This window comes from Bactrocera neohumeralis, chromosome 5, assembly GCF_024586455.1.
Source record: "Bactrocera neohumeralis isolate Rockhampton chromosome 5, APGP_CSIRO_Bneo_wtdbg2-racon-allhic-juicebox.fasta_v2, whole genome shotgun sequence".
NCBI classification, from domain to species: Eukaryota; Metazoa; Arthropoda; class Insecta; order Diptera; family Tephritidae; genus Bactrocera; species Bactrocera neohumeralis.
The window spans coordinates 75,313,844-75,329,594 of record NC_065922.1 but is presented as its reverse complement, the minus strand read 5'-3'; the positions used below and the strand labels follow the sequence as shown (position 1 = coordinate 75,329,594).

Genomic DNA, 15,751 nt, shown 5'->3' with positions numbered 1-15,751 from the left:
TTCTGCAGCTGTCAAGATACGACTACGAGTTGCGTATGTGTCAAAAGGGAGTAGTCCTTTATCGACATTTCAACCACTTTCAAACCCTGTATTTCACAAGGTGAGACAGGCTTGCTGTGTTATTCTGCATAGAGATTTCAACAAATTAATTTAGCACATTTGTTTTAAAGTCTGATCTTTTTTATGAAAAATTTATCAAAGAGAATTTTTGCATGAAGAAGATGTTTTACTAAATCACACGTTGAAGGTTAAATCCATTTGAATAAATAACAAAGTACGCCGGTGAAGGATTTGTAGCAGGTACACGCGCAAAGGCAAAAAGAAGCAAAATCAAAGAATAGAAAAGGCGGCGGCGTGGTGGTGAGGAAGGAGTATCCGAAAGACGAAATTCGCATACCGCACACATCAGGCATTTCCAAACAGTTTCAAAGGGAAACAAAATTTTGCAAAGGTTGTATGTGTGTGGTGTGCCGATATACGAGACTTGAAATATCTGTGAGTATATATGAAATTCCAAAAGACGGTTGCAGCATGCAATAATTTAGTGGTTAATACGTATTCATAGATCAGTTGAAAATAAGTAATCGATCATTGACAGTGGCGGATACGAGTGACTAAAATGACACAACGTGGAAATGTAGCTGCTCTTGGGGAAGAGCTTGCCCAGGCCGTGGAGTTAATAATGCGCCCAGATACAGCTCAGCAATCACGTATGGAAGCATACATGGCTTGTGAAAGATTTAAAGAGGAATCGCCTTTATGTGCTCAAGTTGGGCTTTATTTAGCCAGCGGACAACAATTTGGTCAAAACGTGAAACACTTTGGTCTACAATTAATGGAATACACTATTAAATTTAAGTGGAACAGCATTTCGCATGAAGAAAAACTCTTCATAAAGGAGAACGCTATGAAACTTTTACATTTTGGCGTAGGCCCAGCGGAAGATGTGAGTTTAGCGCATTTGAAAGATGCGGTATCACGTATTATTGTGGAAATGATAAAACGTGAATGGCCACAGCAATGGACAACACTACTATCTGAATTATCCGATGCTTGCAATAAAGGTGAACCTCAAACTGAACTAGTGCTTTTGGTTTTTCTTCGTCTGGTAGAAGATGTTGCATTACTTCAGACAATTGAATCAAACCAACGGCGTAAGGATATGTATCAGGCGTTAACTAACAACATGAACGACATATTCGAATTTTTCCAACGACTTATAGAATTGCATGTTACAAAATTCCGCGAAGCTACTGCCGTAGGCAACTTTCAGAAAGCGAATGCACATGGACGAGTGGTGGAAGTGGTATTACTCACACTAACTGGATTCGTGGAATGGGTTTCGATGAACCATATAACTTCAAATAATTGTAAACTACTGCAAATACTTTGCATTTTGTTAAACGATAAAGCATTCCAATGCAACGCAGCCGAATGCCTCTCACAAATCACTAATCGCAAAGGTCAGGTGAAAGAACGAAAACCGCTGCTGATGTTGTTCGGCGAAGAACCAATGCGTTACATTTTTACGGCCAGTCAAATGCTTCCAGATGCTGCCAACGCTACCGCTTTGGAGCAAAACCACAACTTTTTGAAGAAACTTCTAAATATGCTGAGCGGTTTGGGACAACAAATGGTTATACTTTGGGGTAAGGAAGATGGCAACATACAGCGCCCACCAAACTTTGAAATATTTCTCGAATGTTTACTATTACTTTCAAGCCATCATTCCCTTACCGTTGCGCATGGTGCCACACTTATTTGGAATGTGCTGTTAAAACACGATGCCATTTCCAAAGATGCTACAGTGGTTCCTTACATTCCAAAATTGATAGCCGTTATAGGTCCACGTATTATCAAAACTTTATACCCCAGCTCACGAACTCTACCCACGTCAGTTTCGACAGCAGCATACATTTGCTTAGAATATGATAGCGAAGAGGAATTTGCCGTTTTCTACTATCGTTGCCGCACCGACTTTCTGGAGGTTTTTCGTCAAGCAACGCTTATTCAGCCTATCGTCACATTTACGTATTGTGAGCAGTGGCTCAATGCACGTTTGTCCAAAGCACATACTGAACGAAACAACGTAAATTGTTCAGTTCAAGACCCTGCCTACATGGAATGGGAGGCGCTGGTATGTGTTATTGATGGTGTTCTTAGTCGTATACTGCTGGTGTCGGAGCGGCCATCAGTACAATCGGGTTTGCGTTTACTGGAGGAATGTCTGAAAGTGGAAACCAGCAATCCATTGATACTATCTATACTGCTTTCGTGTATTTCAGCGCTTTTCGTATTCCTTAGTATGTCGTCGTGTCAGATAACGCCAAATAATTGCGTAGCCATGAGTGGCGTATCTTTGTTGCCACGTGTGCTGGAGCGCATATTCCAAGCACTTGTTTTTCGTGATTCCACCGAATCGAATATAGACACGACACGAGCGCAAGCCACTAAAAATTTACGACGTCATGCCGCCTCGTTGATGGTAAAGTTGGGTCACAAGTATCCCCTGCTACTGTTACCGGTTTTCGATCAGATCGACTCACATGTGCGGGTGCTGCTTGAAGATCCACGGCAAGCGATTAATAAAATGGAACGTACTACGCTACAGGAGGCGCTTTTGTTGATATCAAACCACTTTTGCGATTACGAGCGACAGACTGTATTTGTGGCAAACATAATGAAGGACACACTACCACATTGGCCAACATTCGCAGAGGTTTTCAAATCGCCGTACACATTTATACAGTTCGTGGGACTGGATAAACCAGCGGTAACGCCAATTCAATCAGATCCCCTCAGTTTGAATCGGGGCCACATGCTTGACGCTCTAAACGTTGTATTGGCTGTTATTAAACGTTGCACTTGGCCTGACGATCCAGATCGTGCGTCTCGTGGTGGTTTCGTAGTTGGCTTCACAGAACTGGGAAATCCTATTTGCCGCAATCCAGCCACACCGCACGTCATTCCACTGCTGCCACACATACTTGCGTTAATGCGTGTGCTCAACGAGCTCTACCGTCCGCAAGCCATGGCTTTGCTTTCGGAGGATTTTCGCAATGTCTACACGATGTTGGAGCATGAGAAAAAGATGTTGTTGGGGGTGTGTACACCGCCTGCCGATCCGCTTGATCCAACCGTAAAAACGATGACTAGTACCGTGGACCGTATACAACAATTTATGGCATTGCTATATGAGAGTTGTTATCACATGATGGGGTCAGCGGGTCCCTCTCTCGGTCGTGATATTTATCAACTACAAGGCATTGCTGACGCATTAATTAACAGCGTTTTCGCATCGTTGGAAGATGTGCCTGACTATAGGCTGCGCCCCATTGTGCGCGTATTTTTCAAACCGTTTGTATACTCTTGCCCACCCGCCTTCTACGACTCGGTGCTTGTGCCAATATTTGCACATTTAGCGCCATTTATGTGCTATCGCCTGATGCAGCGCTGGACATACATATCTTCGTTGTACGAATCGGGTCAATTGAATGAGGAGTCAAATGACACGCAAGAGGTGCTGGAAGATATGCTGAATCGTTCTTTGACACGTGAATATTTGGACGTACTGAAAATTGCGCTTGTTGGTGCTGGCACTGATGGTGTTCACGCAGCTGCAAACATAACAGACGTTGCTATGGAGCCGGAGGAGCACTCTATGGATGGCACAACACAATCACGTGCAGCACAATCGGCATTGTTGTCCGATATTATCAGTGACTTGGGCGCTAAACTATTACGCAACGACGCTACGAGCAACTACATACTTATGACGCTGATGGCCGCGTTATCTTGGCAAGACGGGGCTTGCAGTATGAAAGCAGTAAATGTGATAGCGCCGGTAATGCGCTTTTTGGCGACCAGCGAGATACAGTTAATGGACCAAAACAAAGCAACGACCGCATTCCAAGCCGTGCTACAGGGTCTACAGGTGCATGGCATGCATGATGCCAATCAAGCAGGACTAATAACGCTCGGTGTACAATTCTATGAGCTGCTGCGCCCCAAATTTCCCATACTCAGCGAATTGTTACGTAATATACCAAACGTAAATGCGGCGGATATACAAAAATTCGATGAAAAGGTAAGCGTGGCACCTTTGAAAGGCAACAAAGTGGACAAAGCTAAGAAGGATCTGTTCAAAAAGATGACCGCGCGCCTGGTGGGACGTAGCGTAAATCAAATGTTCAGCCGGCAAATCGAAATTCTGAATCTGCCACCAATGCAGACGCGTGCGCCTAAACCCAACACAGACATTGTCGATATAACGCAAAACTCGGGCATTACACAACTATTCCGCACAGAAAAGTGACCATCGGAGAAAGCAGCTGGGCATGCAACTAATGAAAAACGTACGTATTTAAAACAAGTATTATTTTTTTGCGTAAAATAAAAATAAAAAAATATTCTAATATTCTAATATTTTTTTATTTTTCAGCTTCAATTTAAAGACTTTGATGTATGTATTAAAAGCTTGTGCTGCTCAGAAACTGCGCCACAAATGGATATTTGGTTAAACGATACTGGAAACTGGTGAAGCGTAGATTATTATAAAAATATACATACATACTTATATACAACTTGGTGGGGAAGTAAGAGGCCGTTTGGAAATGCGTTAACGCGAAATTCCATCAACTATACCACAAAATGTAGAACGAAATTACTTATTTACTTAGCTACATATGAAATAATTTATAAATTATATATGTAAATGAATATATATGTATATGTATATATACATAAATGATGTTTTTATTTAATTTTCAGTTTTAAAATTGTTTCTATTTGCGAAAATTTGCACTGTTTTTTATGGATATTTTAAAATATTATGTAAGTGATTCTTTAGATATTTTTATTAAGATATTATAAACGAAGTGAAGTATGAACGAAATAAACGAATTACGTCTAAGCCGAGTGAAGCTTGAATGGTAGATAAAACTTGTTTAGTAATTTTAAAGGAAAAGGTTGAGGTATAGTCTCGGATTGGCAAGTAATTATACCCGAACTAAGTTTACCAAGCGAACAGCGCTAATTAAACTGTAAAGCGTATGTTATAGTCGCAAATATGTACGCACGTGATACAAACCGACAGTTACTGCGTTTTTTGTATATTATCACGTTTTTCTTAATGTTGCAGAAGAAATAATCAATAAAAAATTATCGTTATTGAGAAATCAAAATTATTTATTTTTACACGGAATAGCTATATACAAAAATTATTATGCCCGCTATATTTATTAGATTTATGCGTTGGTTTTGTTATAAACGATATTATTCGTATAAAAGGAAAAATAGTTAACATTAAAAAAATAGATATGGCAATTTGTTTTGTTTAATTTTTCTTTAAAATATACCGTTATATTTAAAATTAACGAATAATAATAAATATGGTGTTGCGAAGGAAATAATCAGGCAAGCATATGTCGTATTTTTAAGTTATTTATATATATACTTAAATTAAATCTTTTTGTTTCTAGGTTTTTTTTAAATTAAAACTTTATGCAACTACTTTTTACACTTGCTATTATAATATAAAAATATTTAACATACCATAAATAATAACACTATATTTACATGTTTATTTTTGTTTCATTTTTTACTATTTACATTTACTCATATACATACATATATATGCACGCACAAATATATTTTTGATTGTGTTTTTTGTTACGTTTTATATTTATATCGAACTGTTCGAATTATCGATATATTTTGCTCAACTTTCACTTCCGGCTGTCACTAACCATTTAAAAGTAACAAATAAGCTTCGGTGTGATTGAAATATGAATAGTGCTTGTAAACATCATTTATACATAAACGTAGTTATTTAATAACAATGTTGAAGACTACACTAACGTTGATAGTTCATGCAGCGAAGGACTGGTTATATTGCTCATATCTAGCGTGCCGGGTATGCCGGGGCTAACTGAGCCGCTAGCCTCACGCGCGCTTAACGTCAAACAACCGCCACCGTTTGATAATTGTGGTGGCAACGGCTTGGGTGTGGGCGGTGTTGCTGTTGATGGGCGTATTAGGAATGACGAATTTAGTGCACCCGCTGAGAGTAACGCGTTGAAGCTACCGTGTGAATGATTTGGTGAGACCGGTGTCACGGAAGTCGGATGTAGTTGCACGCCTAATTGTGTTTGTGTTTGCGATTGTGGCTGTGCATGCGTGTGTGGGTGTGTAGCATGCATGTGCGGCGCATAACTCATAAAGTGGTGCGTTTGATGCGGACTTAAAAATTGCGCAGGCGGTGTTATGGGCCCAATGTGTGATACCATAGACATATTCAATGGTGGACTCCGATAGCTAATGGTTTTTTCTTTCTGCCAAATAAAAACATTATGGACCATTGCGCCACCGCAAAATACGATGCCAATGCCGATAAGCACGCTTGTGATAATGGCAGGAGTTGAGTGGAAATGGTTGAATGTGTACAGGATAATGCCTGGAAAGGAAAAATTATTATGCATTTTTACATGTAATTGGAAGTTGTTCCAAAATGTGCGCCAAATTACCTGTGAGGAAAATTGGTATGGATATAAAGAAGCCACCGACAGCACAGGTACGACTCGCACTTGATTTTTCCAAATATTTGTTATCTCTGTAAAAAATGCGAAATGCAAAATAAATAGAGTTTCAAACGTGTCATCAACAGTAAGTCCAACTCTTACCTGCCATCAAACATTGGTGATCGCACCAATTTCACAGCGAATAGAAATTGTATTGCACACACCAGCAAACAACACAGATTTAGTGACAGCGAAAGTGCACAGAGCGCTAATGTAACATCGTAGACAATTACAAAATCCTCAGCAGAGCTGCGCGTCAAAGCATCTTCGCGGGCATTCGGTGAAATTTTCAGCAGAAAAATTAACGACAATAGCGCTAATAGCAGGGAAACTGCAAGTGGCATAAGGAGTAAAAGGAAAAATCAAAAACAAGCCAATGAATTACAGGTAATTAAGTACAAATCTAGAGTAACACTACTCTAACATACAGTTACATACATATGGTCTATTTGATATAATGATAGTAACAAAATAGCTAGCTCGGTGAGATCTGCCTATAATTTTCGCCCACTTGTTTTATTTTTTTATTTTGTCTTTTGAATATCTTTCGTCGTTAAATCCGTTAGTAATTACAGTTTTTAATAAGGATACAGTAGCAAAACTTTAATATTTTTTGATAAAAAAAAAATAAATTTCAAAGAATAAGACTTTTTATGACTAAGACTTAAGCTAAATTACATATGTATATATGTGAAAAACGAGAAAAACGTTAATTTTAGGTACACTAAAACTAGATCGTCTATAATAACTTAATTTTGATCGTTCAGTTTTTGTAGCAGTATGCTAGAGGGGTCCGACATCTCAAATACTGCGTAAATAAAGACAGACGGACATGGTTAAATCGACTTAGCTCAACACGCTGAGCATTTATACATATGTATATATACTTATGTGTATACTTTATAGGGTAACCGACTTTTCCTTCGAGGTTTAGCCAATTGTTCAGGGTGTATAAAGTTCACAATTTGTTTATATCTTGATGTAAATTTTACCTAAACATAATAGTCCTAGACTCGTTAGCGCTTCTCTCGGTCCAGGTCCATGTTTCGATTGATTTATTAACACACCCGTTGTCAGATTGTGGCAATTACTATAATTATGATGATTATAATGTGCGTTACTATTGTTGTTGTTATTATTATGATTTGTATTGCTATTTATTGTGCCAGCAGTTGTGTTGTGTGTATTGTTATTGTTGTTGGAAGCTAGAATATGCTGATTTGTATATGTGTGCAAATTATTGCCAATTCCATTCGGTGTCAGCGGAGTAACTGACGTCGTTGTTGTTGCCGTCGTCGTATTGCCAGCGCTTGGTGTTAATGGCGTTAATGTATTTGTTGTGCCCGCCGATATTGGTGTTGAAGCGATATTTAATAATGTGGGTACGCGTTGACCTCCGTTCGCCGTCGCCGGAGTGTTGGACGAGGTTTGTAGGGCGTTCTGTGTGGTACTTAAAGTGGAGATATTGAGCGGTTGTTGCGGTCGCAGGTGTATATTGCGGTTAGAGGCCGTTGCAGAGTTGCTATTATTGGGATTATTACGCAACTGACCATTCGCTGGTCCGCCGCCCACTCCGCCGGCATTTGAGGTGTGTTTTAACATTCTGCGGACTTCGAGATTTATTTCAGTGGACAGAAGATTAGTTCCGCAACGTTTCGGCGTTTCCAATCACATTCTGTTTGGAGTCTAAAGAAGAAAGAGAAAAATTAAAATTAAAATTTTCTACATGGCTTAGAAAGAGCAACTGAGCCTGCTCCTGATCTTTCGGTCATGAACACTCGAGACGCCTACTATTTTTAAGCCACGCCTTGTAACAAGTGTGTGGAAAATTGGTTGACATGCTTGTATTAGCTCAAGACCTAATTGCGAAGATGATATTTATTAAAATACGAGAAAATGCAGGATTTTTTTCAGTCCGAGTCAAATTTGATCAGGTGGTAGTAACTTCTTATTCGTATGCACCATTAAACATAACTACATACAGGGTTTGTCCGGAAAGTAATAGGACTGAGTCTATTTAAAAAAAAGTCATCTGGGCTGTAGAGCGGCTGCGGAAGCGTTGGGATGCCAGCCTTGTCTAGGTAGATGATCACAAGAAAGGCGGTGTGAGGCGGGGCGTTTCGTGATACAACTTCCAATCGGCTTCTATGTCTTGTCTGACCCGATTGAGGACATACGAATACTTAGTCGATGGTCTGAGTTCAAAACTTTGCGCACACGAGTCACATTGTCGGTGTTTGTCGAAGAAAACTAGTCCTATTACTTTCCGGACAAACCCTGTACATATGTAAGGCCATTTGAAATTATTATCAGCGGCAGAATTGCTAAACCACCGAAGCATACTATTTGTACTGGTAAAATCATTTATGCTGGTACAAGTAATTATCTCTTCGTCGTTAGATTTTCTGATTAAAGAATTTCGTACATGTTTTTCAACTATAAATTTAAATTTCTATACTAAACATAAACATATTTGTAATTAGCGTGTAACACAATGATTATCTTAAGCCTTAGATGAGCTTAATAGAAGCAAAAATAAAGCAGTTACATTCCTACCGCATACTAGGGTGATTCAAGAAGAACCCGATCTAACAAAAAGTTATAAAAACTTGTCAAAAATCCTTTATAAAGAACATCTTTTCTACTGCTACAACAGCAATAGCAACAATTAGACTCTTACGGTGCTTTAATGCTGTAACGACGAAAAACATTCCTGAAGTAATTTGAAGGAATGCTGCCGAGTTAACAGTTCTTGGTCGGATAAAAACTTGGGTTCTTCCTTTTACGTAAACCTGATTGTCGTGGTAACGGAACACATTTCGGCTTTGCAATAATAAATAGAAGTACATAGCTGTTTCTGCCATTTTGCCATTACCGTCATTGCCTGCTTAAATTCATGCGAACATCTTTCTGACCACCCTCGCATGCATTTCCGTAACGAAATTCGCGCCAATACAAGCGAAGATAAAAACTGAAGACAATAGTAAATACATGAGAGCTCCATCCAACACCTAAATATGAATGAACGAGCAAATGATAGCGCCGTACATGCGCTTTGTATAGTGTACACAAATAGCTTCGTAACTACCTGTTGGCGAGTCTTACATCGCCTCAACTTTCTTTCTACTCAGCCTAAACGTGATCTTGACTCAGCCTTGTGCGACCTCTTGCAGCTCGCTTGTTTTTGGTGGTTATTTATGCATTTATTCCGTCAAGACTTTTCTTTTCCAATTGCTTAGCGGATTCTTATTTTCCGCAGGTTGTTTTTCCAAGCTTCTTCCCAGCGCTTGCATTACATGCCTCAGCCACAGCGTCCGCATGCTGACGGTCGGTGTTTTGAACTTGGAGAAAATGCAATTTGCCGTTGAGTGTGGTTCGTACGAGTTGATTGGAGTTGGTGTTGTTTTGTTTTATGTACCATCTCATTTAATGCAAATTTCTTTCACGTGCAATTTGTGCATTTAATTGCATTTCTCGCTGCTCTTCCCATTGTTTCTTTTTCTAATTTAGTAAATTTTATTTATTTAATGTATGTATGTATGTATGTAAGATTACAGTTTTATGCAGTTTCTCTGCTCACAACTTCACTAAGGTACTCTCGAACTAATTGAAAGTTTAAAAAAGAATTTAAAATCTTTCGAAAGTTTGAAATTTGAGTATAAGAATTTTGAAATTTATAAAAACGAAACAATAACAAGCTAGACACAATGCAATTAAAAGTCTACTCTTCAAAGGTTTATCTCTTTAGAATGTGGTTATCGGTTTACGGTTGCACTTAAGTACACTGCATATCCGATCAAAGATCGACGAATATTTCCAAAAACTACTTCGGGAATGCTTAACGCGACTAAAATCTCGACAGCATCATCAATAATTTCAATAAACACCACTAGAAGCGGGGTCCTAAATAACTGCAAAATTATTTTAATGGAGGTCGGCTCTCGGGTGGCAATGTTAAACCATTGTTATTAATTTAAGTTTTATTTAAGAAGGCTTCTCAAGATAGTTTTCGGAGGCTCTTCATTTTCCAAATAATACGAGACGTACATCAGAAATGCAATAGAAGAAGCTCGGCGAGTCGGTTCACCGCCAATTTAATAAATAATATGTGGTTGCCAGTTTACCGACAATAAAAAAGTGTCAGTTGCATTAAAACAACATTTCCAATGACTTATTCAGTAGAATGCTATTTACCTACTAGTTCGCTCGGAAATTTCTGAAGGGTGCACTTTATTCAAGGAACTTATACGAGACTTTCTCATTTTCCATAATTTTGCTCGTAAACGTATTCCCGGGTCAAGTTGATACTGATGGAAATCACCTTTGCTTTACTGAAAACGTTCCTCGGAGACGAAAAGAAGAGATTATATCGCCAGTATTCGCAGAATATGTACCATGTGATCAAATCTGACCCGAACTGGTGTCCATATACATTTTTTTTCCTCCATTGCTACAACCTTTTTGACCGAAACGAACGCGCATTGCTTTCCGGCTAAGGACTGTCAACTTTCAGCATTCCTTAAAAAAGTTGTGGAATGTTTACTTCCGCTACCGCAATAACAACAATAAACAGAAGATCAAAGCAACAGGAATATGTATATAAAAACAAAGATAAAACACGAAGAAAAGTATAAAAATAATTTAACGAAACGCATACGATGCTAAAAAACTTAATAAATAAATGCGAAGTTTAAAAATTTTACCCAAAACTACTAGCAAATGAGCGACTACGCCTTACTTTGTGAGTGAATAGAGCGCGTGCGCGCTGCGTATATCTTCGAAAACGGCCGTTATGAATGCAACGACGCTACACACCAATTCTCTAAGTATATAAAAAATGTACGTACATATGTATGTAAGTAGTGTATTTAATTGCCAACGAGGAACTCGAAAGGCACATATGTGTATTACAAGGGTGAATGCTACCGGCTCTCACATTTGGGCCGTTGAAATTCCTTGTGTTTTTTAACTTTTTTATTTGTATTTGTTCGAAACCACAGAGTCTACACAGTGTTTGGCGACGACCGGTGTTTTAGGGGCGGTTTGCGCGTTACGCGAGGGTGGCGACGGTAATGGACAGGTGTTGCTGTTAAACAAAGCTGAAAATGCTGAATAAGAACGCATAAACTGTCTATACAAACGCTACTTTAGTAATAAATGTACACACATGTGCTAACTACATAAGGCATAAAAACTATCGTGTTGTGTAGGTTGTGTCCGGAAATTTCGTTTTCCACCGAAGAAACAGAATCGGTTGACTTCGGGTTGTAAAAAAACAATCAATTTCCGAAGTTAACAAGTTCGCCGAACTATGATTTTTTCTCAGAAACCTAAAATTGGTTTGAAATAGTGGATGTTCATGGTCTTCTTTCCGTGAGCTCACAGCCCATACATATATTGTTAATGCGGTCTTCTTTAGGTAGCCGAAGATAAACTTTCGTGAAATTGAGTCCGTCGAAATGCGGCTATCAAAGCAGAATACGTCAACCAAAAACCGCACATCGATGGAGTGGGCAGCAGCAAATGTCGGCATTGGCCCAACTACAAATAGGAACAAATCAATGACACGATCTAATCATTATAATGGGCATTATATTTTTGTAGACCGCCATAGCCCATTTGCATTTCGGATTATATAGTGCAGAGCCGCCTCGCCAAAGCGGGCGGTATGACATGTCACCTGCTCAATATATGATATGGTTACTACGTCACATGCGATATCACATGTTAGGGTACCGGCCGGGCCAACCGGCGTACTAGGTTTTCTTATAGAGTGCAGCGGCCGGCCACTACAGCGAACGGTATGATAGGTCACCTGCACAAGATATAATGATTTAGTCACACGCGATATCACACGTATGATACGTCACCTGCACAACATATGATATAGTCACTACGTCACACGCGAATCACATGTTGATGTGGCAGATTGCCATACCTGCATAGTGGGCTTTCTTATATAGTGCAGAGTCAGCCGGCCAGCAAAGCGAGCGGTATGATTAGTCAGTTGCACATCATATGATTTAGTAACTACGTCACAACCACTACCACACGTTGGGTTGCCGGCCTGCACAACCCGCATTCCAGGCTTTCTTATATAGTGCAGAACCGACTCAGCACTCCAAATCGAGCGGTGTGATAAGTCACCTGCACATAATATGAGATGCTCACGTACTCGAGGGTGACAACGCGCTAAGTGAAACGGCGTGACCCACCAGCATTTCTTTTATAGTGCAGGGTCGGCCAGCATTGTTAACCTACCAGAAACATCATCTTGGATAACCTACAGTCAGATGGGAATTTGAATAATTTAGGGAATGTGCTTGGGCTTAGTTACACTAACACGAGCAATGTTGTATCGAAGCACATTTAAGTAAAAATTTTTTATTTTAACATTGATTTTCTTAATTTCATCTCTGCAGTTTTCACTTTGTTGCCGTCACTCGTTAAGTTTTCTTATTGAAAAAAGTTCAATTGCTTCAGAATACTTCAGAGTACATACAGTAATGGTGATGGCATTCTCCTGCGTATCGTGATAATTGTTTTTCCTCATTATTGATACACAGATATGTACATGCATATAGGTATAGGTAAACAATCATACAAATATTTGTTAAGAATTCCATTGCCAGCAGAATCTATGTATAATCAAAAACTGCTTCTCAAGTGAATCGCACTCAATAGCTGTGTTTGTTGTAGTGGCAAGTGACCGTTGGCCGCTTTGAAAATTCCACCACAGCTTGAGAGGTACAAACAAATCATACGAACGGCGACGCACTTTTGTTTTTATTTTAATGAACCAAAGATGACTGGTTCGACTGGCTGTATCTACTTCTACTTCTGCCTCTGTTGTGTTGTCTGCTCTTTTCAGTTGAAGAATGTTTATATATTAGTTGTTGTTATTTTTTTTAACCAACACTGTGAGCGCTTTTAAGCTTTGGTCCACTACTAAACGATTATTGAATGCTGTAATGCTGTTGCAGGGGTATTCCAATGATCTTCGTCGGTATTGAGAACTTGTTTCTACTGCCGCTGGCAGTGTTGAGCATGCGCACTACGAGCTCGTCTAAGAGCGAGCGGCTTGGATGGCTCTTGCGAACTAGCAAACATGTTTTGAAGACGAGGTTTTATGTTTTACAGGTGGGTTGTGGTTTTTTTGTCTGTCTGTATAAATGCTGTAATTTGTTTATGCTGGAAATATTGAATACTTTTTTATTAACAAAATAGCTTTGGCGCTTAGACATGTTGCCGTATAAATTTTTGTGTAAAAGTTGTGTGCGCCAAGATGTGTTGATTTGTAATTTTTTTAAAGAGTTGAAAGAATTTACCTTAAGTTTTAATGTTACAAATAGGGAATTAATATTTCTATCATGGAATAAGCTTATTTTTTAAGTTGCGACATTCAGCAGGCTATCTGAAACATTCAAATGTGTATTCGGTTGAGATGAAGTTATAATACTCTTCACAGATGAAAAATTTTTCCTGCAAGGACTTGATTTTATACGGTCGTTCGTTCAGCAGATATGTATATGCTGTAGTGGTCCGATATCGGCTGTTCCAACAAATGAGGAAAAAAGAACGTGTGCAAAGTTTCAAACTGATATCTTAAAAACGGACCAGTTCGTGTACACAAGTATACAGATAGAAATACCAAAAGACGAAAATATTTTCTATTAGAAGTATGTATGTATATTCAAATTAGCGTTCACCCTAACCGATTGCAATATCAAACCACCGGGCGCTTTCTGATATTAGATTTTTTGTTGAGTTTATGACTATTTATACATACATATATGATGAATTTAGCTTTATGTATGGTAGTTATGCTTTTATGTTATTTCATTCGTTTATTTACATATTTATATTTACAATTTATTTTCTTTTTGACACCTTGTCTAAATTAGCAAATGTAACAATGCAAATGTCAAGTGCCGTGCAAATTGCAGCACCCTTGTCATATTTGTTATTCTTTTTTCTTACAGAATTGTTACAAAAGTTAATCCTTTTCACGCTTCATTAATACAGGCGTTTGCAGTTTGTCTTACGTTTGTTTACTTACCTGTCGAAGTGCGAGTTCGTGCCTTCTAACGACAGGTAGTTGCTGTCAGTGTGTTGATTGCTGCTTATTTCTTATTTTCACATTTGAAAATTCAATATTGGTGAGTATATTTTTTTCAATTATTTTATGCAAGTTTTGCTTTCAAATAATTTGGTGCATTTTCCGTTTAAATTCAATTTCAAATTGAATAGGAAATGCAATGACCATACTTGTATGTACATATATCGATAACATTCAATCACTGCACATCTCAGTTTTTGTGAAACTGCACTGCCATCCTTCGGGTGCATATGGAAGTGTGTTTTCGTTTGCCCAAAATACGTTATTTGCGAAAATTAACTTATTTACATAAAGTTATTTTAAATCGCGTGCGCGTGTTCAAATGCAGAATAGGCGCGAATGTGTGCGTGCGCGAATACGTTTCAGTTCGCGTCCGTTGGCTATTAGCCGTATCGTGTTGCATGTAGCCGCTGTACAGAAATATGCGGCCAATTTTTTATTGCGCTTTTTTGTGTTTTGTGTCAGCGAACTGCAGGAAATAACTCTAGGCAGCACGATAGCTCTAAAGAAATCGCACTAGCCATGCCAATGGGCGGCGTGCACATACAGCACTATAGAATGAGCGCCCACAACTTCAAACAAATACCAAAATTTACAAAATTCGGCATAAACGAGCGCACATCGAACATTTTCGAGATTTTCGTAAAACTTAATGTGAGTACCGAATCATTTATTTTTGCTGCTTTTGCATTTTTGGCAATTTTTTATATTTTTTTTGCAACTTCATGATAATGTACATATGTATGTATGTACGTTTGTACGCGAGATTCTCAGCGGTATCGCTAGAAACCGTCCTTTTACATTCGAAATAAGCGACTGCGCGTATGGTTGTTGTGCGACAATTTCCGACGACGTTCTCAACCTGACTGACTGACTGAGCGGCGAGTGCACAAAGTAAGCGAGACCAAAACCAATACTAAACAAGTCAAAGCTAAAGGCATACAGTTGAAATGAAATAAAAGGAAAACACAATTTCAAATGAAATATGAAAAAGCAAAGGCAAATGCACAAAAGCAAAAGTAAAAGCAAAAACCCAACCTTTGGTAATTGTATC

At 38.8% G+C, this 15,751-nt stretch overlaps 2 protein-coding genes across 5 annotated transcripts; one reads left to right on the top strand and one right to left on the bottom strand.

Annotated features, from left to right (window-relative positions):
• The first annotated feature begins 85 nt into the window (after positions 1-85).
• LOC126758041 (exportin-5) lies at positions 86-4,941 on the top strand. 3 transcript variants are annotated; one of them, XM_050472027.1, is made up of 3 exons: positions 86-495; positions 599-4,355; positions 4,442-4,941. In XM_050472027.1, exons 1-2 carry the CDS (start codon positions 457-459, stop codon positions 4,313-4,315), a joined length of 3,756 nt encoding a protein of 1,251 aa, XP_050327984.1. In that variant the 5' UTR covers positions 86-456; the 3' UTR covers positions 4,316-4,355; positions 4,442-4,941. The 3 variants fall into 3 exon arrangements, with proteins under 3 accessions (XP_050327984.1, XP_050327985.1, XP_050327986.1); XM_050472028.1 differs by having other exon boundaries at positions 566-4,355; XM_050472029.1 differs by having other exon boundaries at positions 546-4,355.
• A 631-nt stretch (positions 4,942-5,572) lies between these two features.
• LOC126758044 (uncharacterized) lies at positions 5,573-15,558 on the bottom strand. Of its 2 annotated transcripts, none has more exons than XM_050472030.1 (5): positions 14,638-15,558; positions 7,571-8,264; positions 6,681-6,909; positions 6,525-6,610; positions 5,573-6,454 (listed from the first exon to the last, which is right to left on the bottom strand). In XM_050472030.1, the coding sequence occupies exons 2-5, from the start codon at positions 8,178-8,180 to the stop codon at positions 5,850-5,852; spliced, it is 1,530 nt and encodes a 509-aa protein (XP_050327987.1). In that variant the 5' UTR covers positions 8,181-8,264; positions 14,638-15,558; the 3' UTR covers positions 5,573-5,849. The 2 variants fall into 2 exon arrangements, with proteins under 2 accessions (XP_050327987.1, XP_050327988.1); XM_050472031.1 differs by having other exon boundaries at positions 7,571-8,253.
• Between the last annotated feature and the right edge of the window lie 193 nt (positions 15,559-15,751).